Here is a 26951-nt window from a genome sequence, read left to right as displayed (position 1 = left end):
AATAGTAACAATAATTACTGAGATTAGTTTAATGTAAAATTAACGTAATAAACATGTAAGGTGCTTTGAAATGACTTTTTTTAATTTACAAAGATGCATCTATATCTATCAGAGGACAGATATAGATATGTGAAGTAGTTGTCTTATCGTGCCTTATAATAGTGATTTCCAGAAGCACTTTACATTTGATCTCTAAGAGAAAGACAGTTCCTGAAATAAGCTTTACAGTTACTCGTTTCACCACCTCTAGATTACAGACTCAGTAGGCCAAGCTTCAGAAGAATTAAGTCAGGGGCTTTAATTTCAAAACCTAAAATACTTAAGAACAATTGCAAAACACATTAATCTGAAAAGCAAACAGAATTGCTTTTCAAAGTTTGCATGACAAATAATGGAAATACCATTTTACATGTTATATAGCAACTACAGACATAAAAATATATAACACAATGTATACCATACACTCAAGAATTACAGCACTGCTTTTCTGACTACTTACAATTATCTACTGTTTCAACTTTATCAACTTTTGAAGCCTTCTAAGCACATTAGCCAAGAAAAGATCTGCAGTACACAGAGATATGCAGATCAAAGTTAATGATGATGAGCCATCTAGTTTTGGAAGGACTTCAAGGTGTTATCCTAATAACCCTGAAAAGTCAGTACACCTGTCTGAACCTACACCAAACTCTTCTTTCTTCTGACTACATCATTTGTAAAATAGGCAGATTTTAATTCTCTGGACAATTCAAGAAGCTCTTCATTTTCTGGTACTACACACTTCACATTTTGTCATACCTTCAAAGGTCCTACATTTATTTTAAAATGTTTTTTGTCAGCTGACCAGTCTTTTCTGAAGTTGGGAACATTCTGTAAATTGACCCTAATGAAAGACTGTGGATATATTAGCAACTGTGGGTAATACTTCTGAAACTTGTGATAAAACGGACTGAATATCACCCAAGAGGTGATCCTCGCTTCTTTGATTTATGCTCCCTAAAAAAAACAACTTGGAATACTATTCTATTTTTCCATTTTATTTCCTTCTCAATATAGTCTCTGAATCTCAACTTAAACCCTAAATACTTCTCTACAGCCAATCCAGTCTAAGTGATAATGCAACATATTCTGCATGGCTTTTCAGATTGGACCAGTAATAGAATACATTTTCAAGGGTTCCTTAAAAATATATAATCCTGAAAATTCATGAGAAGTCTCAGCATACAGTTTTCTATCAATATTATTTATGCACATAAACAATGCATGCAGAACCAGCCCATTTAAAAACTAGGATTTCCACCTTTAAATGTATATTTCTGTATTATGCAGCAGATTTCAAAAAAGGAAAATTTTCAAGTAAAAATCATACATCCACTCATAGCATTGTGTATTCCAGCTATACCTAATAATTGCAGATCTGTTACTTAAAGAGCATGAAATAGCACATAATTGTTTGTGTGATCACTTACGCTCTTTTGTAGGCAGGAAGGAAACTTAGTTATTATACTATGATTATTAAATCAATCAGAAAGCTTAAAAAGAAGAATTTGTTACAAAAAAAGAGGGGGGGGTAGCACTTAACAGTCTGTTACTTTATTTTTTTTCTACTTAGAGCTAGATCCTAACAGGAAATTCAAACTTCATAAAATTCTCAAACAAAGAGTCATTTTAGGGCCATAAAAATGATTAAGGGATTGGAGCAGCTGACATACAAAAAGAGGCTGAGAGCTGGGACTGTTCAACCTGGAAAAGGCTCAGGGTAGATCTTGTCAGTGTGTATATCTGAAGGGGGTGGAGTAAAGAAGATGGAGCCAGACTTTACTCACTGTTGCCCAACAGACACAAATTGAAATACACGAAATTCCATTGCAAAATAAGAAAAAATATTTTGAGAGTAATCAAACACTGGAACAGGCTGCAGACACTGCAGAGCCTCCATCCTTCGAGATACTCAAACCCCAGCTGGATGAAATGCTGAAAAAACTGTTCCATGTGACTCTACTTTGACCAGGGGAGGTTGAACTAGGTGATCTCCAGTGCTGCCTGCCAACCTCGATTATTCTGTGGTTCTATGAATATACAGTGAAACTATGGAGGAAAATGTTCCCAAGCAACAAGAATTTTCTACTATTGATTAATGTCATAGCACATAACAATGGCACCTATGTTATTTAATGCAGTTATAGCAGTTCTTTCTTGGTAGAGCTCCTGCACTAGTTTTTGGTACTTATTCACAATGTAGATGGCAGAAATGTTCATTGATTTGAACTTGTAAGATCAGATTGTAAGCCTACTTTTTATCCTTGCCTGTCCATAAAATGCTGCAATGGCTATCAGGTAGCACTGCTGTCATGATGCTCCTTACCTTCGCTGACCCATACTCAGTGGAACACTTTGCTTCTAACAGTGTAGATGTTTGCATATTTTGTGCTGTTTGAGACTCAACACCACCATAACAGGAAAAAGTCATGCTCACCCCTTTTGCTGTGGTAAACCATATCATGTGAAAACAGTTCGGTCTTCACAGTTATTTCATTTAAACCCTTCCTCTTTTGCCAGAGCCTCAGAAAGCATTTCCATCCTAAAACGATTCAATGAATGATAGTCTTATGTATGCCTATTTTCTTTGATTTTGAACTGTTTTCTTCTCTTTTTTTTAATCATAATTTTAAAAACATGGTTTTGTGGGCTGATATTCTAAGAAATTGGATCTGTGTTTTTAGTACCATATATTTTTATCATTAACTTGTTATGATCAGCTTTATAGAACTAGAAAGGAATTGGATACTTTAGGTATTAGTTGTGGTTTTAAGTTGCTTTCTTAAAATACAAAAAATGCAAAAAAAAAAAAAAACCCTGAAGATATTATATCAAGAGGCAATCTGCTCTTATATATTAAGTGTAACACAAAACCCTAAATGATACTGTTGACAAAGTTTTTTTCCTGTCTCTCATTTTTTGGCCTGCTTATTTGTTCCTGACTTCTTTCATCTCCTTTCTACTTTTCACATGCATTTTTTTTCTTTGATATTTTCCTGCCTTACTTCCCCAAATAATTTCCCTTTGCTTCTGAAGTTTTTGATCTCTCCCTCATAAACATGAATGCTTCTGCCCTATAAGAACTTCTGTTCTTTCCCCACATACACCCTATTACTCTCATGTTGCATTCACTCTACACAAACTCTATTCCTTTTACTAGTTTTTATCCTGCAAATCCTACTGTGTAAGTTATTTTAATTGTGTTTCTTTTTTTTTTTGCCTGTCACACCTGCCCAGGCTACCACTGTGAGTCTTACTTGCCTGACACCCTCCCATGCTTGTCTACACTTGCGGTCTCATGCCTCCTTCCCTCTGCTTACTTTATAACTCTCTCTTACCCACATTAGCTGTCTGACTTCTCTTCATTTTGTCACTCCTCTTGATCTTTAGCCTTCTGAAAAACTGTAAATTTCTAACAAAATATTTCTGGCTATGTCTCTATCTCACTATGCAAGCAGCTCTTGAGCCCCAAGGCAAAGATGCATGGCCCCACTTTTGTCCACAGACCTAAACTCTCTTCACTTTCCTCCCTCCTCCAGACAAGACATTAGCATCCAAACTGCCAACAGTTTCTGGCATGAGCTATTTCTTGAACTGTGCATTTTTTTTGGAGAATGTTAGTCATCTGTGACCAAAACCATGCCAAGGATCATGCTCATAATTAAACAGACATGTGATCATGGGCACATGCTCAGACACCCACCCATCTATCCAATCCTCAAGACCTAGTAATCTTCCTCTCTGTTTGGATCTGTCTAGTTTACTATCGTTCCTTTGCCTTAGAGAAAATCAGTACTAGAGACTGAACCATGCAAACAAGTAGGAAACAACTGGGGAAGAAACGGAAGCTCAGCTGAGCTTTGTAGAAGCAAGTGGGAGAATTTAACTCATCTGTAATATGAAGAAAGAGAAGGTGGAACCACCAACAACAGCTTGACTGTTGGGTGCTTCCATCTTCAGGTGGCTCTGTTCAACTCCTTTCTGCCACAGAGCCTTTCTTAATGTAACTATGTCTAAGAGCAAGTCACTGCTAGGAGATGTTATAGTAACTTTCAAAAGAAAACAGTAGTTTGAGAAACAGATTGTTACAGGACTTTAGTATAAGGCCTCAGGAGACATATCAAAAATAGAATTTCAGGATGAAAAATTAAGACAGACGTGTGTGCAGCATGGAGTTATTTTAACTAACTCAGTTTCTTCAGGCAACTATATTCATGATGACATTATCTAATCAAGCAAAGCAGCAAAAAATCAGAAGATATTTGATCTATTAAAAATGAATAGGGAGATTATTGTCTAATGATAGCTAATACATGCTTTGAAAGGTTTTTTTTTATAAAGAAAAATAACAGGGGGAAAAATTATACAGTATTATTATTTGCTCAGTTATTTGTATTTTAAAGTACTGAGCTGCCACAATTTCCATTACATACAATACGTTTATGTAGCAATAATGTTACATTACGGGAACTCCTTTGTGATATGCGGGTGCTGGTTTCCTAGACTGTTAATTTATTAACAAGTGGATATAAGCCATGAATTCAAAAGACTGCCTGTGTGAAGGTGTTTCTAGTGATCCTACCTGTTGGCGGGATGATTCCAGGAGACATTAGGCCTGGGACAGAATGTGGCATGATATGAGAATTCTCTGGGGAGGTGACACTTTGAGTCCTCTTAGGAGGCCTTCCAGGTCTAGAACTGAAACAAACAAACAAAAAAATTTTTACAATTAAGCTGTTGTCTTACAAATAATTTCAAAGTTGTTTCAAGTGGTAACATGGACTGTAAATAAATTTGTTTCAAGGACGGTTGCTTTTGCAGTTAGATGTAATAGACTTCCATCACTAATTAGATTACATGCTGAATTCATTTTCCTCATTGAAGATCAGCCGCTCTTGATGCATAATTCATAGCCTGCACCTCGTTACCTGCTTCTTCATATTAATATCTATACACAGTTTGAATTGCCTCGTTTGCATATGCTAAAGTTCTGCATGCAGCCTTCAGCACGAAAATTATGCACTAACTTGTAATAATTATTACAGTCAGCCTGCTATTGATTTATGAGACTTTTAAAAACCAAATATGTGTAGTACTTGTAATGAATGATATTTTAAGGTTCTTCAGGAAATTAAAAGGCAATGGCTGCCTAAGGAAATGTTCTGCTTGTTTGATTTAATACTACAGTTAGCTGGGAGGTGGAATGAAAGAGTGATTCAGACCTATAGCACATTTTTCGATGATATGTTTTATTACTTCGCACTGCTAGCCTGATATCTAGATGATAAATGACAATACATATCTAATGTGTGAAAAGGTCTTGCAATTTCTTTATTTTTTGTCATTTAAAAGATAAGTCAAGTTATCATTTAACCCTTATTCTATTTAAAGTGAAAATCTCACTAAGACACCTTACTTTAAATATACTATTTTATGTCAGAAAGAACTCCGAATTATTTATAAGATATTGTTGAGCAACTGCCATCATAGCAGCTTACATCTGTCCAGTACAGAAAAATAAAGGGCTTCAGGTTTAAGCACTCACTGCCTGTTAAATGCTCACATACACAACTTTCCATCTCCTGGACTGTGTAAGTAGCATACAAATTAGATACGGATTACAATGAAAATACTTATTACCCACTTACATGCAAATATGTACCTGCTACATACAATGCATATCCAAAGGCTTGTATTCTTATGAACAGATCGTAGCATAGTATTATTGCAATACCCTATAACTGCTTATTTAGGGGACATTGTGGAATAACTTCGCAGAAATAGGTGATGTGTGTTCTAACACTGCAGTATTAACCTATGCTTTGCCAAACATTTGAGGTTCTTCATTTGTTTCAAAACAGGAAAGAAAGGTGGCTATGAAAGGTTTTGGTCCTTACATCCTTATGTTAACAAAAAATCTAATCAAGGATAATGGCATTTTTAGCTACGCTGGAACTGCAAAGGAGGTAGATAATAAAATACCTCTGTTTTCCATTCATATTCATTCCCCTTGTGTTTGGAAATACCTATTTTTGTAACTTCTACAACCTACCTTTAATACACCAAAACCAATCAAAGTACAGGGCATTTTCTTAGAGTTTAATGACTCAAGGCATTGAGTCATTAACCTTAACTGATCATTAATTTCCAACTTAATGTCCTGAGCTGAGGTCATTATTAAAATTATAAGCTTGATAATTTCTTTGATTGGTTTGGGATTTTTCATCTTCTTTAACACAAACAAAATTGTCATATTTTCACAACTAAAGAAAAACAGTAGTCAAAAAAGAATAGTCTTATTTCAGCTCACAGAACCAAATTAAGTGCCTTCCATTTTTCTTTGAAATTTCCTTTGTGATTTACAATAAAAATAAACATACCATGAATACACATAAACCTGATAAAAACATTATAGACAAAAATGATCTGTTTTAAATGGAGTGTTTCTAATATATTCACCCACAAAAAATGCCACTTTTAAAGTAAGAAAACTTTAATGTCTTAACTTAAATACTTATGATACACTGCTCTCAAATCACTGCTGTGATATGAGTATGGAAGGGTCTGACAACAGCATAGAAAGCACAAGCGGGGTGCCACGGCATAATGCACAACCTACCAATGACTTCCATATCTTTAAAAAACAAGTTCACGCCTGCAGACGCTCTTTGATGTTCACTACCAAAGATAGCTACGGTGAAGCCTGAATGCTTTTTTCTTTGATTTTGAACAATAAAACCAACCCTCTTCAAAGTCTAAGAGAAGACACCTATGGACCGAATCTGTATATGAAGGTGAGCAGCAAATTATAGGTGAGCGATATTGAAATATCCAAGGCAAAACTCCTCTGGGCACCTCTGACAATCAAGCTGATTGCGCTACTCTGTACAAATGGGCTGTCACACTCAAAGCTATAAATGAACCCTGTAATCCAACTCTACCCCATGATTTATCCCAAACTTTACCAAGCATTTTCCTGAAGTCCTAAACTCCCAATTTCAACCCAATAAACAAAATTTAAATGAAATTTCTGAGAAGTAAGCCTCTTTTATCCTGATAGCATTTTTAAGTGACAAAACACTAACTCCAGTTTACTATAGAAAGGCCTTTATCTATTTAAGAAATGCTTGTTCCTTATCACAAGACAGAAAAACACTTCTAAGAATTATTTCTTAAGGTCTAGAAGATCTGATTTAGAGTCATGGTAGACTACGCAATACACAATTAAAATAAGTAAAATTGATTGCCCCCGATAACAGATAAAGTAATAATAATTGTCTTACTTTGTTATTTATACTATGTACTTGTTTCATTAACCAAATTCCTAACCTGAAATTCTACCATTTCAGAAAATATGTTTTCAAGCTATAATTGTAAGAATTTTGTATGCATCGTTACCAAAGTTGTAGAAAAAATGGTATGTAAAAATACTTCAAAAAACTAGTAACTTTGATTCTACCTGAAAACTTGTTTGTTGTTTTATATATATGTTGGTTTGTATATTTATAGCTATATGATAAACTCCTTTAAACAATCATTAAAAGCATAGCAAATGAGTTTATTGATCATAAACAGAATGATAAAAATAGATTAATGAATTATTTTGTTGGTATTTTTCCTAAATTTGTGCTTAGGAGACACAAGAAAAATAAGACCTACTTATTTTTACATTAGGACAAGCTCATCTTCATTCCAAGATAAAAAGCCTGCTTCAAAGTATTCACATTCCTATTTTGTACCAAAATCACTACATTTGTTTTCAGTATGAAAATAAAATATAATTTAAATATGTATGAGTTGATTTCTTATGCAAAAGATGTATTTAAACACCAGAGCAATGTAAGTTATTCTTCTAGTTAATGTCACTGAGATACGAAAATCATCATTTAAAAACAGTTGATAATACTTTTTTTCTCAAATTTGGATTTTATATATAAGCTTTTCTGGAGATATAAAAGATATTGCAAGATTTTGTCTTATCTGATTAAAAACATTGGAAGAACAACACTGGTTCTTCTGAAGACACATCTGACTTCTTAAGGTAATGCTAATTATCTCAATCGATAAACTATTCAAAGCTGATTTATTTTGATTTTGAAGATTAATACAGTTTAGATTTTTTAGAGCTAAGATGAACAGACTGAAGTGCCAAAACCCAAAAAGCTAACATAAGTCTTGTGAATACCTAGGGTCATAGTACAGGGAAGTCAAAAAGTCTTTTGGGACTCCGCAAGAAGACGCTAGAAGAAACAGACCTACATCTGGAAGTCATAGCCGGTCTTCCTCTCCCCTATTTCTTTCTTTGAAGATTAAATTAGAGAGAGTAGAAATTAGACCATTTCAACAAAGATTCAAGCAAGCCACAATAATTAACTGCTTAAAGACCTCAGGAGACGTCAAAGGGAAGTCACCAGTTCCTTGTTTACCTATTAAAAAGCATATGCAATAGAAATGTTGTCACTCTTTCTGCTTTTAGAAATATAAATATGTAAGTTGGATATTTTCCTCTCTGAGACTGAAGTTTTCATATGTGAGATATCTTAACATATGTTGAAGAAGAAAATGAAAGCTTCCTACAGGACCACATATTACTAACTTAGTATTCAGATTTTAAAGTGAAGCACCTAAATGCATTTAGCTCTCTCAAAACTCATCTGCCTTATATAGGCTTGTGTAAACTTTCTATCAAAATCTGAAGACTTTTTTCATGGCTTAGAAGACATTACCACAGACAAATGGGCTTTATTTTTTTAGATAATTATCACGACTTACTATTACAATCTATCATTATGTAACAGAGAAACTAAAGGTGCAGACTGGTGAACCTTGAAACTCTCAAAAAGGGAGGGAGATATTTTCTTCATTAGCATCAGATAATTAGATATTCAGAACACTTCCCAGAACCACTGAAAATAAATCCATCATTTGTATTTCACCCCTTCAACTTTCACAAATACTTCAAGAAACACTACAGCTCTAACATTTTCATCTTTGACAGAAAGGGTGTCTATGTGTTCTGCACTGTGACTGGCACAAAACGTACAAAACATGAGAAGCAATTGAGAGTACACTGTCCTAAAATACAGCAAGTTCTCTGAAGTAGTTCTTTTTTGGTCTTTTGATCAACATACATTAGTCTTACATCCTTCCTGTGTAACTGAATCTAGACAACAGATGGCTGAATTAAAGAATAAAAAATGGAAGAATCAGTGGTTTTTACCAGCTAAAATGTTGTGCTTTGATTATACTTTTACAGTTTTATACACCTCCAATTGTATTATCAAAGTATGAGCTTGCTCCTATAATTTACTTTGATAGTGCAAAACAATTAAAAGTGGGCATAATCAGCAGAAGATCTGGTCCCACATGATCATGTGGAAACAGATGAAGGGAGAATAGGTACAGGTTTATCGGCAGGCTCCAAAAGAAAGCCAACTTTCCATTCAGCTCTTTTCATTATCTGACAGAAGACAGCCATGACCTTAAAATTTAAGGGTCTCATCCTTGAAAGCCTTAGACATGTAGACTTCCCACTGATTTCTGTTAAGAGTTCTGAGCATCAAGGAAGGTACTGGTTCCAACACAGTGGAAACTCTTCATAAGTAGTTTACCTCTCAGAGTATGTTACTAGCATTTTCTAGATGACTGATTGCATAGCAAAACATGTGCGCGACAAAGTTGAGATAATGCTGTGATTTATCTTTCTCACCTCCTGACTTGGAGGAATAATTGAGCAAAATTAACTCTAGATGAACACAGTTTCACTCTTTAAAATTCTTTCTATTCCATACATGACGTATCCCTAAAGAAAACAGCAACTCAGACCAGTTGTAAGAAAGCAAACTGTCTTTCTAGCTAAAACTAACTATTTTCAGGCCCAGTTTTCCACATTTACAGTTTTGTTTTTAACCTTGTCTGTGAGCAAGTTTAGCGCTTAGAAATATTGTCCCCATTTGAAATTGAGCAAATGTGATACACTGAAGCTGCCATTGGCCAAGCAGTTTTATAATCAATAATACTAGGGGGTGGCAGGGAGAGTTACACTCTGGAGGTAATAGGCACCAAATCTGTAACAAGCATTTGGTGTATTTATTTAAACGTATTTTTAATGTTTTTAGAATTGCTTAGAACAGCTTTGAATATCAATATCAATTCTAGCTACATCAGCATTTATGCATCTCATTTAGGTACATACTGAAAATCTAGGCTTTACTTCTCAGTTGTTCTACCTCTCCTCAGTGCTTCAAAGCCTGACACAGAATTTTTGACCCCAAAGAGCCTGACGGAATGTAATTTAGGTGAACAGCCACTGGAAGTGGTTACTATGTGCTCGCCATACCATGGTCACCGCAAAAGGGCTGAGGATGTCACAGCCTGAAGCTACTTGCTGACTTAATGCAAAGACAGGGATGCCCTGTGGCAATCTGTAACCAAAGACACTGGACTCTTCCCACATGGTATATATGGCACTTCTGGATTTTGGCACAGCTGCCATGCTGCTCTCAGCATCATACGTGCAACCTCTTCACTAAGGCTTGAGCCAAGGGTGTGTCAATTCTGAAAAATAAGGTCTAGGAAGACTGACTAAACCTTTTGTGTAATTTAATTCCATTGGTTGGAAAATGTTTGCCAAGGTAACCTTCATAAATATTTCTAATGCACTGAACCAGCATTTTAAAGGCAAAAAAATGACAACGTACATAGATCTAAACCTTACACTTTACTATTTTAAGTTTTCCCTTTATACTCCCACTCAAAAACAAAGCAAAAGAATGCAGTTCTAAGACTGGGCATATATCTATTTTGGCAGTTAGTAAAACAAACATTAGAAATCACACCATGTCCTTTTTACTTGCAGCAGTCGTATAAAACAATAAAACTCTCAGTGCAATTACCTTAAATTTATTTTTCTTCTCACAGTTAAACATAAAATGTTCTCACGCAATAATTAGTGCTGAACTCATGATATATTAGGAGTTACTGAGACAGCAAACAATGCCGATAAAAATAAATACAAAGATCTGTTTAAAAATCTTCACAAAGAAATATATGAATGATCTTCAAAAGCATTACATTGTGCTATAGCAGTGAGTAGTGCATACTGATAAAGCATTACAGCATTTCAGTAACAGAACACTTTACCCCTATTTTTGAACCAAAATGGCCAAAAATGGATATCTGGTCAGAAAAGCAGAACCAGTTTATCAGTGGTCCAAATAATTAAGCCAAATGGAAGAAAATGTACTGCACTCTATATCCCATTCCAAAGTAATCTACCACAGCAATATGTGAGCATGGGTCAGTACTAGGATGCTAAGCTTTCGGTGGGGATAAAGAAGACCTTTTTGAATTACTTCTTTTCCTAACAGACCAGTCATGTAAACATCATGTCATTTCCACCTTCCTTAACACTGCAGCCCAAATCACTCTGCTTTTCAGCAAGATGAGGTACATTCTTGATACAAGAGTACAAGACACAAGGTACAAGAGCGCAAGAATATACAGAATATATATTACAAAATCACCTGCCAGCTCTCACTTGATGGTTGAAGTCCCACCACAAACACAACAAAAGAATCTAAGAAAAAAATTCTGCTTGACTGACCATACTACTTGAATATATGAATGACCTAAAGGGCAAGAAAGGAAATAAAGCCAGTTAGAAATCTGAGCGTTACTGGAGTAAATTACAGTACCAGATTTGACTACAGTCGTGATTGTACATAAGTTTAAAATATTACTGAAATGTGACTGTTCTCTTAATGAAATTGAGATCTGTAAGTCATCTATTGGAAAGGGAAAAACAGAATAAGAAATTAATCTAATTCTGTTGGGTGGCAGAATTATGATGTCAGAAGTAAATTAAGCCAAAAAGTTCACTGCTTCATCTAATTAGCTGACACACTAGATCTGCCTGAAAGTTCTTAAAATATTTAAGTATGTTGGCTCTCATGATTATGTAATAACTGTGAAACACAAGCCTCTGATGACAGCCATACAAGACAGAGTAGAAAATAAGTCTGAATGAACAATGAAATGTGATTATTAAACAGAACTCATGCATAAATTCAAACCATATTGATAGATTTTTGCTTCAGAAAAAGTACTCAGAATAGAATATCCAATAGAAGTACAGAAATCACAGCTCTGGAGATACTGAAGAAATTTACTTAGGAATATTAGCAATAACAACAACCTTGCAAAATCATATTTATTACTTCTACTTACACTGCTGTCTTTTCAGAATAATTCTTGCAACTACAAAAAAAAAAAAACCAAAACCCAAAGTGTACAAAAAGCAGTGATCTGCAGTGCATGCTTCCCACAAATGCTTTCTGTCAAGTTATAACAGATGCCTTCCCCATTTCACTCAACCTTACAGCATAAACCGCACCCATAATTTAAATATGCAAGCTAAATGATTCCTTCTAACAGTGTTATGCACCCACATGAAACCCCAAACTATAACAGATGCAAAGCCTATTTTTTCCTCAACTGTTTTCATCTTTTCTTAGGCTTTTAATTCTAAAAACATCCCTTCAAAACAATATCTACTATGCATATTATAAAAATGTCAAGCATGGAGCTACTAGGCCAGAAAGGCAGGTTTGATCCACAATGACGCAATCTAAAAGAATTTTAAACTTTCATTTTTAAAAAAAGTTTCTACTTCAAGCTGCTGAGATGGTTCCTAATGTGAAGCAAGTGTAACTGATGTGGTTATGTCTGTTAGAGGCTGCATATGGCCTGCAACAATGATTTAAATGTATGAACTTCAGTTGGAATGAACAGTCCTGCTTCAAGGCTTGTTTTCTAACCATCTGCATTCATCTCTGCATATAACTTGCACATGTAATTACAAATTTGTGAACATAAATCAGATAATTGCATGTACAAATAACCAATTAGACTCAAAACAGAATTAGGCCATATAATAGCACACTCCTTTTTTGAACACATATATATTCATACATACATAACGTGAGTATCTTCCTTTAAGAAATTTCTGTTTAACTCATTTTGAAAAACAATGCTTCCTGATTTGTTTCCCAGTAGAACATACTGGGCAGCAGCTGCCATTTTGAGATCAATTTAAAAAAAAAGAACAGAAACACACCAACAAAAAACACCCACATAATAAACAAGCCCACCATTGCTCAAGGGGTCACAAAGCTGGTGATCATTACTGCCTGTATTAAATTTAAGATACATAAACATTTCAATGCTGATTTAAGCTCAAATGAGAAAGGAAAAAAAAACCTGTACAATTGAAGGCAAGTATTTTGTGAAAATAATCTGGTTCTTCTGGCAGTTTGCTAATTAATATGCTATTCTAATTCATAACAGTTAATAATGGAGCTCTATCATATAAGTGTATCCACTGTAATATCTGAATGCACTCATCACTGAACTGGCCACAATTCTTCGCATGAAATGCTGAAACAAGTGAACTGTCACCTTTTTAATGAACCTGCCTATATCTTAAACCCTTTGCCCTTTAAAAAACTATTTATACTCAAAATGAAAAATTTTATTCTAGCTTCTGCCAGAGCCTCTGGTTAATGTTCACTGCCCTTTATTCACCTTATTTTTAATTCTGAAAAGCTCACGCTCATTAACTGTATACTTCCAAAGAACTGCTGGATCCACCTAAAAAAAGCTTGGAAGTGACTTTTATTGTACATTTGAGAGTACCAGTACTGATATGAAATACTGAAAGATTCTCCATTAGTCTGTACAGCTGTAACTGCACAGCTAATAGAACACAGATTGATTTTAACAACTGTATCCACTGAAATCAAGAATTTAAACCTTTAAATAAGGTGGTTTGTATTTGTACACATGTACAAATACAAATCCATAAATGAATCTACTAGGTAAGTACTGAGCATTAAAAATTACAGGCTGCTTTGAGCAGATGATATCTAGGGTCAGAGTGAGATATTTATGTTGGGTAGCACTGTGCAAGTAACACTGGTGAAATGACTCTATTTTCTGACTGAGTGCATTTCTATCTGGTATCAGTAAGCAATTCCTAAATTATAAGTTAAAGAGTACGCACGTCATAAGTTTCATCTCTGTTGTTCAGACTTCAAATTTTTTGGGAAAGAAACCAGATATCACTATAGCAATGGGTTTGTGCAACACCGAGCACACCACCACTTAAACCCCACATGGACCAAGAGATACAAGAGGCGTGATTACCCTTGTAGATACTGTTTAACTAGTAAACTATTGTGTGTATTCTAGTTGTACTTTACTTCGAAAATACAGCAAAATATGAACTCATAGGGAAAAAAAATGGTATATTCCAGGGGAAAACCCTGATCTATGTACCCAGCCCCACAAAATCTGTTTGTGAAATCAAGGATCCCAGTTGTGTTAGTGTCCAACCTTGAAAGTCTAGATGTAGCCTTCTTTGGCCTTTATATTTTACTATGGAATATCATAACATAAGTTTGTTTGGGTTTTTTTTACTTGTGAAGGCAAGGAACAGAAGCAATCCCTCAAATTCAACCTCCCATTTTCTTTGCAGAGCACCATCTATAACCACATGAACAGTAGCACCGTTTGCCTCCTAAGCAGTAGTACTGTAGTAATTTGGATGATACAGAATACCAGTCTGAGCCTCCCAAGTCCTAGAAAAATAGAAGGGGGGGAAAAAAAAAAAAAAAGCAACAAGAACAACCAGATAGTACTACAGGTCCAAATGGAAATATTATAGTGATCCAACTAAAGACACTTTTATTTAATATCTTTTCAACAACTTAGAAGTCATTCAGTGCATTGCTATCAAATTACAGAGGATCAAATCTGGTGATACTTTAAAATACATCGCCATAACCCTTAGTCAGTGTTTGTAGGTATGTTATTTGCAGGCCTGAAACACAGCCAGTGCTCAAAGCTGCCTCATAATTATCTTATGTAAAGTTTGCCCTGTCAGAAATAACAGTCTGCTACTAATGTGTTATGCTAGAGAAACACTGAAAAGTTAATCAGTCATTTCTGTTTAGTAGTACAAGTAGTATGTTTTTAGATAACAAAGCTGACAAATGTACCTATTTCTGATAAGATTTTTAGATTATTATTATTATTATTATTATTATTATTTACTTATAGTTCTTTGTAATTCTGGTAATTCCATTTGTGTGAATCTTCATACAATAGAGTTACATACAAGGATATCAAAGGATCTATTTTACAGAAAGGCATAAATCAATTACCAAGAAGTTTATTTTAATATGTACTTTAACCTGCCTAACTATGGATCTGCTCTGTGTTTACTCTGTGACTGGAAAACTTTCACATGGTCTAGTCTCCTTACCTCCCACCTCCTAAGTACATTATGAAGTAAAGATATTAGACTTTGAAATTAATTCAAATTACTGTTGCACTGTGTCTGAAAAGATCTAAGTGCATTTCTCAAAAACATCTCACATTACCCAAAATAAAGAACACCCAAAATAAAAACCTAAACTCATCCTGTTATCCTAATGCTTGCAAATGCATTCTGATGATGAATTCTGGTTGAGACACCTTTAATTTAATTCATGCTTCCTTTCAGCAGCATGGGACACATACAGCAGAATTTCATATAAGAGAATTTTATATAGGAGTACAACTTCCAAGACTGTCAAAATGGCACCATAGGCTTGCAGAACACACTCTCCTGGGGAATACTACAGCTGGCCAGTATATACATCCATATGATGTTTGACTGGCATGCTCTGTGCCTGGAACATCTCCATATATAACATTCACGTTGAACTATCTTTTGGCTCTGTCCATATAGCTCGTAGCACAAGCTCAAACCCTGACTGAGCACTAAGATGACAATGAAATACAATTTGATCATAACAATTACAAACACATTTTCTTTCCATGCCCAGAATCAAGTTAGGCAAGAGTTCAAGCAGGTGCCAATTCACAATTATATTTTGATTCTTCGTATTTTCTTATCTTCTAAAAATCTTAGCTTCAGAAACAGAGTACCTCTGTTTCTGTTTATTTACCGATAAAAATTTACTTTTCTATCACTGTCTTGCTTACATGAAGAAAAAGTCTGAAAACATTATGCCACATGCAAGTTAGGGGCTTAGAAATGAAAAATAATCCAAAATCATCAAATAAACTAAACCAAAAGCTTTTTCTCCTGTTTCTGTTCTGGCTGATGATCTCTGAATGTTCAATGTTGTAAACACTGATCAAGGTGTCATGGGTCAAACTAAGAGGGACATTTTCATCAATACTAATATTTTCCCCAAGATGTTATCTGTTTGCTCCAGACTTCATATTAGCTTCACTACAGTACTAGAGATGATACCAAAGAAACACCTACTTCACCAAACCACATGCTTTTTCTGCTGTTAGTAAGTACTTCTAGCAGAACTGGGCAGTTTTCTGTGGTAATGGATCAAGTTCTACAGAAAAAAAGAAATCAGCAGAAGACTATCCCTTCTACAGAACAGGAATCAAATTAGACATTATCCTGTCAAAAAGCACAGTTGGTTACATGCTTGGCTGAAGGTCAGACCAATGTCTTCAAGACTTTCAGTTTTCTGATACAAAAGCACACCCAAGCTTGAACTGGACAGGGAGTTCGTGCAGTTTTTCCAAGTTTAACAGTAGTTGAGGAAGAGGGTACTGCAATATGGCAAATTAGAAGAATTTTGTCACAATCAATTATCCTTCACTAAATTTTCTTGACTCGGATCTCAGATATATTTTAATAGAACTGAATAAAGTGGCACTCTATATGTTCTTAAAGACGCTTTCTCATTACACCTTCTTTTAAAACAGATAAAAGTTTTACAGTTTTTAAGCAGTATCTTCCAACTATAAAGGCTCAGATACAGAAAAGAAGTCTGGCAAGTCAAACAGTAAAGCAGTCATCTGTTCCAATTTATCCATTTATACAATGACTTCATAAGAAAAAAAGATGACAAGACACATCTTGGGCTCCTGGGCATAAGACATTTAGTCCTCTTCTCACACAGTAACTCTTTATGTGAGATATGTTTGTTTGTATATATACACAGGCACATACATACAGGTATATATTAGACCATATAGTGGGGTTACACTCTCCACACACAGGAGTCTCTAGGCTGATATTTCAAAAGCAATAGGTGGTGTGGTCCAAAAATGCCTTAAAGCAAAGGAGGAATCAATCCAGACTTCATCATCTTTAGTAAGTACCGACTGCCATCTTCTCTCCCACTGGGTTGTGAGACTTTGAACCACTCAAGTGAGCTAGAGAAACACGTAGTATGTAAACAGGTCACCTCCAGCTTCTGTGACTCACCAAGTACTAAATGGTGAAAGATTAATATCTCCAGTCTCCCCACCATGGCAGAACTATGATCTGTAAGGCTGATCATTACAGTATCTACATACTAGGAACTACAGGTCTGTTGGTCTGACCTTGGTGCTGGGGAAGGTTACAGAGCAGATCATCTTGAGTGCCATCACATGGCACATATAGGACAATCAGATGTTCAGGCTCAGTCAGCACGAGTTTATGAAAGGCAGGTCCTACTTGACTAACCTGATCTCATTCTATGACATGATGATCCACTTAATGGATGAGGGAAAGGCTGTGGCTGTTGTTTACCCAGACTTCAGTAAAGCTTTTGACACCATTTCTCACAGCATTCTCGCGGTGAAACTGGCTGCTCATGGCTTGAACAAGTGTACCTTTTTCTGGGTAAAAAACTGGCTGGGTGGCCGAGCCTAATGAGTGATGATGAATGGAGTTAAATCCAGCTGGCAGCCAGTCAAGTGGTGTTCTCCAGGGCTCTGAATTGGATCTGAAATAAGGTTGTAGCAAGGTGGGCATCAGTCTCTTCTTCCAGGTAAGTGACAGGACAAGAGGAAATGGCCTCAAGTTGCATCAGGGGAGGCTCAGGTTGGATATTAGGAAAAAATTCTTCATTGAAAAGGTTGTCAAGCATTGGAGCAGGCTGCCCAGAGAAGTGGCTGAGTCACCATACCTTGACATATTTAAAAAGATGTGTAGATGTGGCACATAGGGACATGTTTTAGTGGTGGACTTGGCAGTGCTGGGTTAACAGACTTGATGATCTTAAAGGTCTTTTCCAACCTAAACAATTCTATGATTCCATATGTAAACACACATACATGTGTGTTTGTGTATCTGTGTAGTATGCATACATACAGACTGAAATCCCTGCAGGTGATTAGCAGGGCACAGAAACATTAACACAATCATTTAAGAAAGAAAATGAGCACCACAGACAATTGAAAAAACAGATATCATTTGCTAATGGATATCAAACCTAGAAGTGTAGTCAAGGGTAAACAAAGGATAATAGTTTACTTAGTACTCATTTGCACCCTATAAATTTTTTTAACTTTCACATATGCCAAACAACCAAATATTTCCCCCCTTTTCTTTGCTTTTTTTCTCCTTTCCACAATGGTATTGTTAAGACTCAAATGTCAATTCAGTCAACAGCAATGGTACAGGGAGATGACTCTTTCAAATGACCACAGATCTCTCTTGTAAATCTCTTTGGGTAGACAGACCCTAAGAGCACGTGCCTTGCACCACCGTCTTGGAAGATTAATGACACATACTAAGTCAACAATGTTATCTGCATGTTCCCCAAAGATCTTAAATTAAAATACACATTCATCCTGGCCCAGCTTAACATATGTGAAATTTGCTTTTCTTAATGAGATCACATTTAATAATAATAGAGGCAGGCAACTCTGGAAAATAACAAATATACACTCACCCCTGCAAGCTAGTTTCCATAACTAATGTAACAGTCACATCCACAAAAAGCTTCACTTATCTAAAAAGTGGTTTATGGGAATCATACATAAAGGCCTTTAAAAATAAAAACATATTGTTGAAGATTATGCTGTGTCACAACCTTCAGAGTTCAGTGAAATTTCGTGCAAATCTTTCCATTAAGAGAGTGCCTGTGCAACCTTTTCCTTAACAGAATTTCTTCATATCAGTACAGATAGCAAACTTCATTTTATATTATTTTATATTACACCCATTACACAATTTATCTCTTTGAATGAAGTACTCATTGCTGCAGAATTAACTTTCTTCAACACTTCACCTGTAAAACATACTAATGGTGTGAAAAGTACTTTATCATCTCTCTCTTTTTTCTTATATATGTAATGAACACGTTTATCTTAAGATTTAAGCCCTTTCATAATTGTACCTCACAAGTGGTTTACAACCTTGCCATAAATGTTAAACACATATGATGACATTTAAGATCATGCTTTTTCATGAAAATGTTTCTTTATTTTATAACCACAATAAAAAGAAAATGCTTCAATGGGCAGGTTATGTTTTAAAGCAAAAGCAAACATACTTATTTCAACAGGCTTACTGTGAGTTAATTAAAGTGAAAATTATGTAAACAAAAGTCAGTAATATAACAGCCAGTATGAAGTTTTAATTTTTCTATTGACCTTGTAACAAATTTAAACGTTAACAGTTTGGGAGATCAAATTAAATGAATACAAACATTTTGTTTAATGACATCAGCAGTCAATGCAGAACATCTGTGTTTTACTTTAAAAGTGATCAGAAAATATTCTTTTGTTTACATTACAGATAATCAGGAGGTTTATATTCCTGTGTTCAATTTAAGATGGAAAAAAGATCATAGTACCTTCAGGGCCCAAGGAAGCAATATGTTACAAATGCAGGATTTCTCCTTTTTTTTCTGTTTTGTAACCATGGTAAAACAATAGAAATGAACTTTCCCTGAACCTTTCTCCTTTAATGGCCTGGGTCCATGTTGACCCAGCAATGCGAGCTGGAACCTGATACTATCAAACTGACTGCTGCTAAAGCAATCAGATTCAGCAGAAACTATACACAGTGCATTATAAAACTAATTTCAGCATCCCACAAAGCCAGTGCAAAGGCAAGCTATTAAAGTATTATATTCTATTGTTTAAAAGTGAGATTAATTCAATAGCTTAAATGCACCCAAAAACATCGAACTAAATGGTAGACTGTACAACTATATTGTTATTCTTCTATAATTATAATACTGTACCAAAGTGAAATTGCAGATAAGGTTCTCCCTTCCCCTCTCCCTTCAAAAAAAAAGCACTACTGGATGAATTATTAGTAAACAGATGATTTGAGCCATTAAAGGTTCATATGATCCTGCATTTGAATGAGGCATGTAATTAAATTATCAGGACTTTGTTCTAAATGCTTGAAAGAAGGAGAGCATGATAACCACATTTTTTAAAAGGTAGAATAACAGAAGAAACTTTTTTTTTTCTTATAGAGGAGTACAGGCTACAAATGTATGAAGGCATAATTGATTAATTCCACTAATTAAGATATTTGTTATTCCTGCAATCATAGCTTGATAAATAATGTATTAGATGTGGCACCATTTCCCATCAGTTCTGAAAAGACTGTGATGATTTTTCAAATATAAACTGTTATTTTTTGGAAGCTGAATAGCTTACTCCTAGACTTAATTCTCTGGGCAAAAAGCAAGTAAAATGTATTTTGAAGTTACATAGAAGTCAAACTTTAAATAGTAAATATTTCATTACAACATAGTCTACAAATTCATTTCACAAAATTTTTCATTTAAAGGTGTTTATTTTTAAAAAAAAGTTTTAAAGGGTAATATTAATTTACCCCAGATTTTCCAGAAGTAAGTATTCAGTTGAAGTTAGACATTTATAATGTTTCTCTGGGGAGCAAGAGATACCCTCCAAGATCTATTCATCCCCTTCTCTACTAAGTCATCTATCTTAAGATGACATAAATCACTTTTGGGTTGTGTTTGTGGCTACAAGTGACTATAGAGAGACCCTAGTAGCCTAACTACTAGGCAGCTACAGTTCTCACATTTAACACAGGTACTACAGAAAGAGAAGCAGTCATTAACTTGTATACAATAGTCTGAAGTATAGACTGCTGATCCAGAATATGAAATACACACATAGAAAGACTTTCTCAACCCAAACTGAGGGATACAACTCAACTCTGTTATAAAGAAAACTAATCATCATCCTGTAGGCAGGTGAGGATAATAATATTATGATGGAAGAAGAGACTGAGACCTACTAAACAACACACAATTAAAAAATGTATTATTAGTAAGATCTAATCTGGGAAGAGGATTTCTGACTGCTGTACAGATTTTGCTTAGTTTACATTAAAACATTATCTAAGCACAGATTAGCACTCAACATTTTTGCTTTATAGATGAATTCCCTTATCATTTTTTCCTCTTATCCAAGGAGTCTTTCATTTCCATTCATGTACCTGAATAGCTTCAAGAGGGAGTGTCCTACCCTAGAATAAGTATGGACTGTTTGTGATACTAGTCTTCTTGCTGACCAACTTACTGCATTTTCTGACAGACAACCTTGCAGCTACTCAGTCGGTCCCCCACATCCCACCTTGACCACTAAGCTGCTGAAATGGGAGAGCAGAAAGTCTCCACCTCTACCTCTTCACCAAAAAGGTTATTTGGCACTGCAACAGGCTGCCCAGGGAAGTGACTGGGTCACCATCGCCAGAGATATTTAAAAGATGTGTAGATGTGGTGCTTCAGGCCATGTTTTAGTGGTGGACTTGGCAGTGTTAAGTTTACAACATAATGTTGGCCCTGAATGATCTGAAGGGTCTTTTCTAAGTAAATGATTCTATGATTCTCATATTTCTTCTCTTTCTGTAACCATGTTTTTAAAGAAGGTAGTGACCACTCTACTTCTTAAGACTGCAGATACTCAGTACACATGCTCTGGCCATGTATCACATCCTTTGTAACAATCACATACAGGAACTTAATTTTCTTCTGGTTACAACCAAGTTCAGCGTGTGACTGCTCTGAGCAGATGAAAATTGCAAACTCTAGCCCAAAAGAGAGTCACATTCACTTAAACTTGCTCAGGAACAAGAAGCTGTTAAAGCTTATGCTGGCTTGCAGCAGCAGCAGTCACATCACTGAAAACACTTAAGTCAAATCATCCTTAACTTGTGCTTCTCTACTCTGCATGTGAACATGAATTTTCATCAAATAAAGTCACAATATAAAGGGCTAACCCTGCATTGCACAAGGTACAACATAAACTACCAAAATGAGACCCCAAATTTGGTAGTTTATTACTTCAATGCGAATGTTAACTATTTGTATCTTGAGCATACATGCATACCAGCAGTATATTCTTTTAGCATCCTGTTTGCCTGGACATGTCAGGCAGGAGTCCTTCAGAACAGCTTCTAGTCTAGTGTATTTGGAAAACTCCTAACACACAATCACGCTAACATACCTATGAATTATTACATTATGAAAAACACAGGTTTTAAATAGGAAATAAAGGTGCTTTATAGGGGAGGGAGGAGTGAGAAGAGATGCTCTGTGAAATGCAGCCAGTGACTGCTAGGCTGTAAGATGCCTGTTTCATTGCAGTTTTCCAGTCTTCGATTACAAAAACTCTCTTCCTCCAAGCACGGTTTAGCACTTTTTTTCTCCAGCTGCCCATTTCCCCCGCCCCCCCCCCCCCCCCCTTTCTTCAGAAATTCGGAATTAGTTTGATGGATTTTTGACAATCCCTTTCTACTTCCAACTAGCTGGGTAGAACTTAGCTCATCTGATCCACCTCTTCTGTTTATCATTCTTCAGAAAACCGTACCTTGTGGCAGGTCAGCCCGCTCCACGAGGTGGAGGCAGTGAGCAAAGAGAGGAGAAAGACCTAAGAGCTTCTCTTGGAAACACAAGCTCAAAACCACGTTGCTCAAAAGCCTCTGTGTTGTAGGGTGGAGCAAAGGTTGCACAGGAATTTATTATACTCCACTGCCTGGATATGGCATTAAAGAGGACTTGCTTGATACCCTTCCAGCACTGTTACCGTGCCACTGTTGGCTACAAAGGTCATGAACCCTTTTCTTTATAATCAAAGGAAAGACTCCCCTTTATTTTTGTTGGAATTGTATCATACCCATGATAGTTCACAGAAGATATGGTCAACCCATCTCTGCAAAAAGTGCTTCTAACTTGCAAGACCTTGGTCAATGTCTCTACAACTTAAAAGGAATTAGAAAGAACACAACTGAGAAACATCTAATATTTTCTCTTCCCATGCTAGAAAAAACAGGTGCAAATTTCAAGGTTCTGGAAAAAAATAAGATTCATGAAAACAGAAGTGGGAGAGAGAAAGCAAAGTGGAAAACAGCTCTCCAAGTAGAATAAAAAAGGAAAGACCAATCCTCGTGTAGCGTAAAAGATGAAGATCCAAAAGAGAAACAGAAAATTTCACGGCAGTGATAATCCTCAATCCTGTAAAATGACAGAAGCTGTAAAGTGTCAACAGCTAAAGACTGAATCTCTTAAAGGCGGATGATTATGTGCATACAGGATGCTGCAAACCCTTGTCCACTTCCAAAAGCTGAAGAGGGTATCTCCCAAGCACACATCAAACCCTCCTGATGGACTTGGAGAAAGACAGATATCTCTATGTATCTCTGCTTCTCAAAATAATAGTGAATCAGTTGAGATGTATATGCGATATGTTTATGATGATATTCTTTACAACTAAACAGAATTACATTCCAAAATACAGACTTGCACACTGGGAAGATTTGTTAAATACATTTTTTAAAATTAGGGAAAAAAAACACTGGGAAAACCAGAACTATTACTGCAAAAAGTTACGTGGAGATTTTATTAATAATTTTCTTACACTTGGTGCTTATATTCAGAAGTAACTATCTGAATATTCAAGTAATTTTTAATCAGTTGCAATAAACCAAATTAAATAATATATAATAGTCCACAAATAACAAATATCTTCTATCAGACTATATATAGGTCAAAACCAACAAAGATTTTATACATCTTATATATTTAACATGAAAAATAGGGATAAAATTGGAAACAATTATTACTGCAGATACTTTACCGAAACAAACAACTTATTCACCTAGTTTAACCAAATTACCATATACTAATTAGTTTAAAACTAGTATTTGTGAGTACGAAGATACTATTGAGAAAATACTAATAGCAGAAAATACTAATTGTAGTAAAAAGAATTTTGACTCACTGAACACTACTTTTTTTTTTAGTTTAAGAAATCTGTGTAACTATATTGTCAATCAAATAACCTAAAATATTAAGTCGTCATTGCCCTTTTAAATCCTTTCAACTAGAATTCCCTAATTGTTCCCTCACTTTATCTCACTGTACCAGTAAGTAAATAAATTAACAAAATAGCTTTTATCGCACAGAATAACCTTTTAACTGAAGGATTATCTCTGGTTTATTTTTCATTTCTTTCTCTGCAGATAGCAGTTCATGCCTCATTGATTAGTTTGCTGAGGTGGTGACCAGAAATGAAAACAAGGTCTCTCAGATATTGCCAAGACCTGTAAATATATATATATAAAAAGCACCAAAGCTAATACATCTTATGCTTCCAGAATTCAGTTTCTAAGACACTGAGAGTTGATGGTCAGAGAGGTTCATTTATTCCAATCAGTCTGTGCCAGGATGCAATTCCACAGAACAATTCTAAAATGTCAGCTGTGTGGTTTGGTTTTGGTTTGTTTATCTTTTACACTTTTACAGGATTTTCCTTTTTTTTTCTTTTTTTCTCATTAAGTTTCACTTTTAAAATGTGTCAGTACTCTAATGATGTGTTACAGAGGTGTGGATCAGTACTGTTTCAAACCAGGATTTTATATGTGTTTCTAAAAGAAATTATTTCAAAAAGCTGAATTTCATTTTGAAAATTAAAAAATATTGTCTCCAGTAAAGAGTTGATTTGGTGGGGTTTTTTTAGGGTTTTTTTGTTTTGTGTTTTAAGCTTTCATTTTTAGAAGAAAATTTTAGTTTTCATGGAAGGTACCAAATAAGCAGTTACGTATGTCAAAGTCCTGTATCCTCATTACCTGGTAAATCTCATTCCTTAATGAAAAGGGCCATGATTTTAAGTGCAACAGAAATTTGGCTTTTCCATTTACTTAGACTTCAGCCTCTTTATTGAGTCTACCTATAACACCAATGGTGATAATACTTTCTATGATGTGAAAAACTTAATTTATCAACATAGTTCCCCTTGGATTTGAAAAACAAAACCAAAACCAACAAACAAACAAACAAAAAAGTATTATGTTACCAGTGCTATTGGGCTCAGAACATAAATACTAAAACAACACAAAAATACTAAAGATGTATTAAAAGGATTAAGATCTTAGAGAAGAAATAAAGTGAATTATGCATATGCTGATACGTTTCAAAGATTGTTGAACAACCTATATAGTTACATAGTTCTGCTATTTGATGCAAGTGAAATTTTACTACTGGCCTCTGGAGAAGAAGATACAAGAGTCACATGAGGTGGATCATACAGTCACTTCTTAAACATGAAAATTTCACTGACACACTGACACACTGACTATCTTGGACAGAGATGGTGTATTTCTGAAAAGGCAACTCCACACCCCATCCCTGCTTTTTCAGTTGCCATAAAAATACGGTAAATTAACCACAGTTAATATTAGCATGCTCTCGAAGTTTTAACTTAACCCCACAAAAAACGAAGATAATGCAATGTTAATTTTTTCAGACCTCTGTTACCTCTATCTTGCTGTATTCATAAACAGATTAAAAGATAATAATTTGCATACAAGATGTACATGGACTTCTCCAGCATATGAACAACTGATTTCAGACAAGTACTATATGCATAACAACATTTCAGGTAAAATAATCTGTCACTATGGCAAGTAACATAATTCATCCATTTTCAACATTGGCACAACATGGCAAATCAAGAATAGCAGGAAATCTTTTTTTTAATGTCCTTGAAGGAGGCATCAAGCATTTGTTTTGTTTTAACATTAATTAAGCTAAATCTGATAACGTGTTTTAATTACACAGCACAGACTACTGTTCATGTGAAGTATCCTCCTGGTAAAAATGAAGGCCCTCATTCAAGAAAATGCTTAATCATGTGCATAAATTCCTTTAAATTTAGGACAGAAAATCTCTTTGATTAAAAATAAAATGTCAAGGTCCTACCAGTGACTTAAAAGGCTACTTTCACTGTATGGTTCAAAGGGTCAATCTCAGACCAAGAGTATGTTCCATAAAACCACTCTCCTCTTATTTTTATTTAAAATAAAAAGAGAGTAAATGAAAGAATCAGATTACCACATCTCATGCAATTTAGCAGGTTCTGATGAGCTGATAATAAGCACGACACTCACATATACATTTATCTACACATGCATAATACTGAACTTTCACTGTTGTAAAATAATGATGTAAAGTTCATAAAGATCTACAATGAAAAATATTTTTTTCTCTCAAGTTTATTTTAAATAAATGATAGTTGAAAAAAATATCAAAAGTGGTTAAGACATAGCACAAAATACTAGTAATTATTAGATCCTATTATTCCCTTTCCCACCCTAGTAGTAAAGCAGTTAACAGTTCTGTCTCAGACACAAGAAAAAAATGTTTCATTGCAAGATTATTTAGTAAATCACAAATACTGAATACCAAAAAAGACTCTACTTAAAGCATAAAGGACTGGATCTTCTATATTTTTTTACTAAATAAGCATAAATAATGTTGTCTGACTACATCCATTTACACAAACATTTTGAAATAATATGTAACATTATAAAATACTATGGGTGTCTACCTTCTTTCTTTGTGCTTTGGTCTATTACATTTTCCTATTAATTACAATTTTCGTATCTATTTGTATTGACCATCTCTCTATACATAATTAGTCAACACATGTCAAAATACTAAAGTTCCTGATGTTTATTCCAGGACTTCAACAACATGCTGATGTAAGATGCTATTGCCAGGACAACAGCCTCTAGATTCTGTAGGATTTCAGCTTATTAGAGATTTCCTTTC

General features: G+C 35.0%; 1 protein-coding gene across 6 annotated transcripts in view; it reads right to left on the bottom strand.

Moving 5' to 3' along the window:
* The window catches only part of DACH1 (dachshund family transcription factor 1), a 370149-nt gene that overhangs the window by 210883 nt on the left and 132315 nt on the right, over nucleotides 1-26951 (bottom strand). For all 6 annotated transcript variants that reach the window (XM_055802571.1, XM_055802572.1, XM_055802574.1 and 3 more), the window contains exon 2: nucleotides 4622-4737. In XM_055802571.1, the coding sequence (XP_055658546.1) occupies nucleotides 4622-4737 (116 nt within the window). The remainder of the gene's footprint in view (nucleotides 1-4621; nucleotides 4738-26951) is intronic.

This window comes from Falco peregrinus, chromosome 4 (assembly GCF_023634155.1).
Source record: "Falco peregrinus isolate bFalPer1 chromosome 4, bFalPer1.pri, whole genome shotgun sequence".
Taxonomy (NCBI): domain Eukaryota; kingdom Metazoa; phylum Chordata; class Aves; order Falconiformes; family Falconidae; genus Falco; species Falco peregrinus.
The sequence above is the reverse complement of the archived record's forward strand: the minus strand, read 5'-3'. Positions and strand labels throughout refer to the sequence as shown.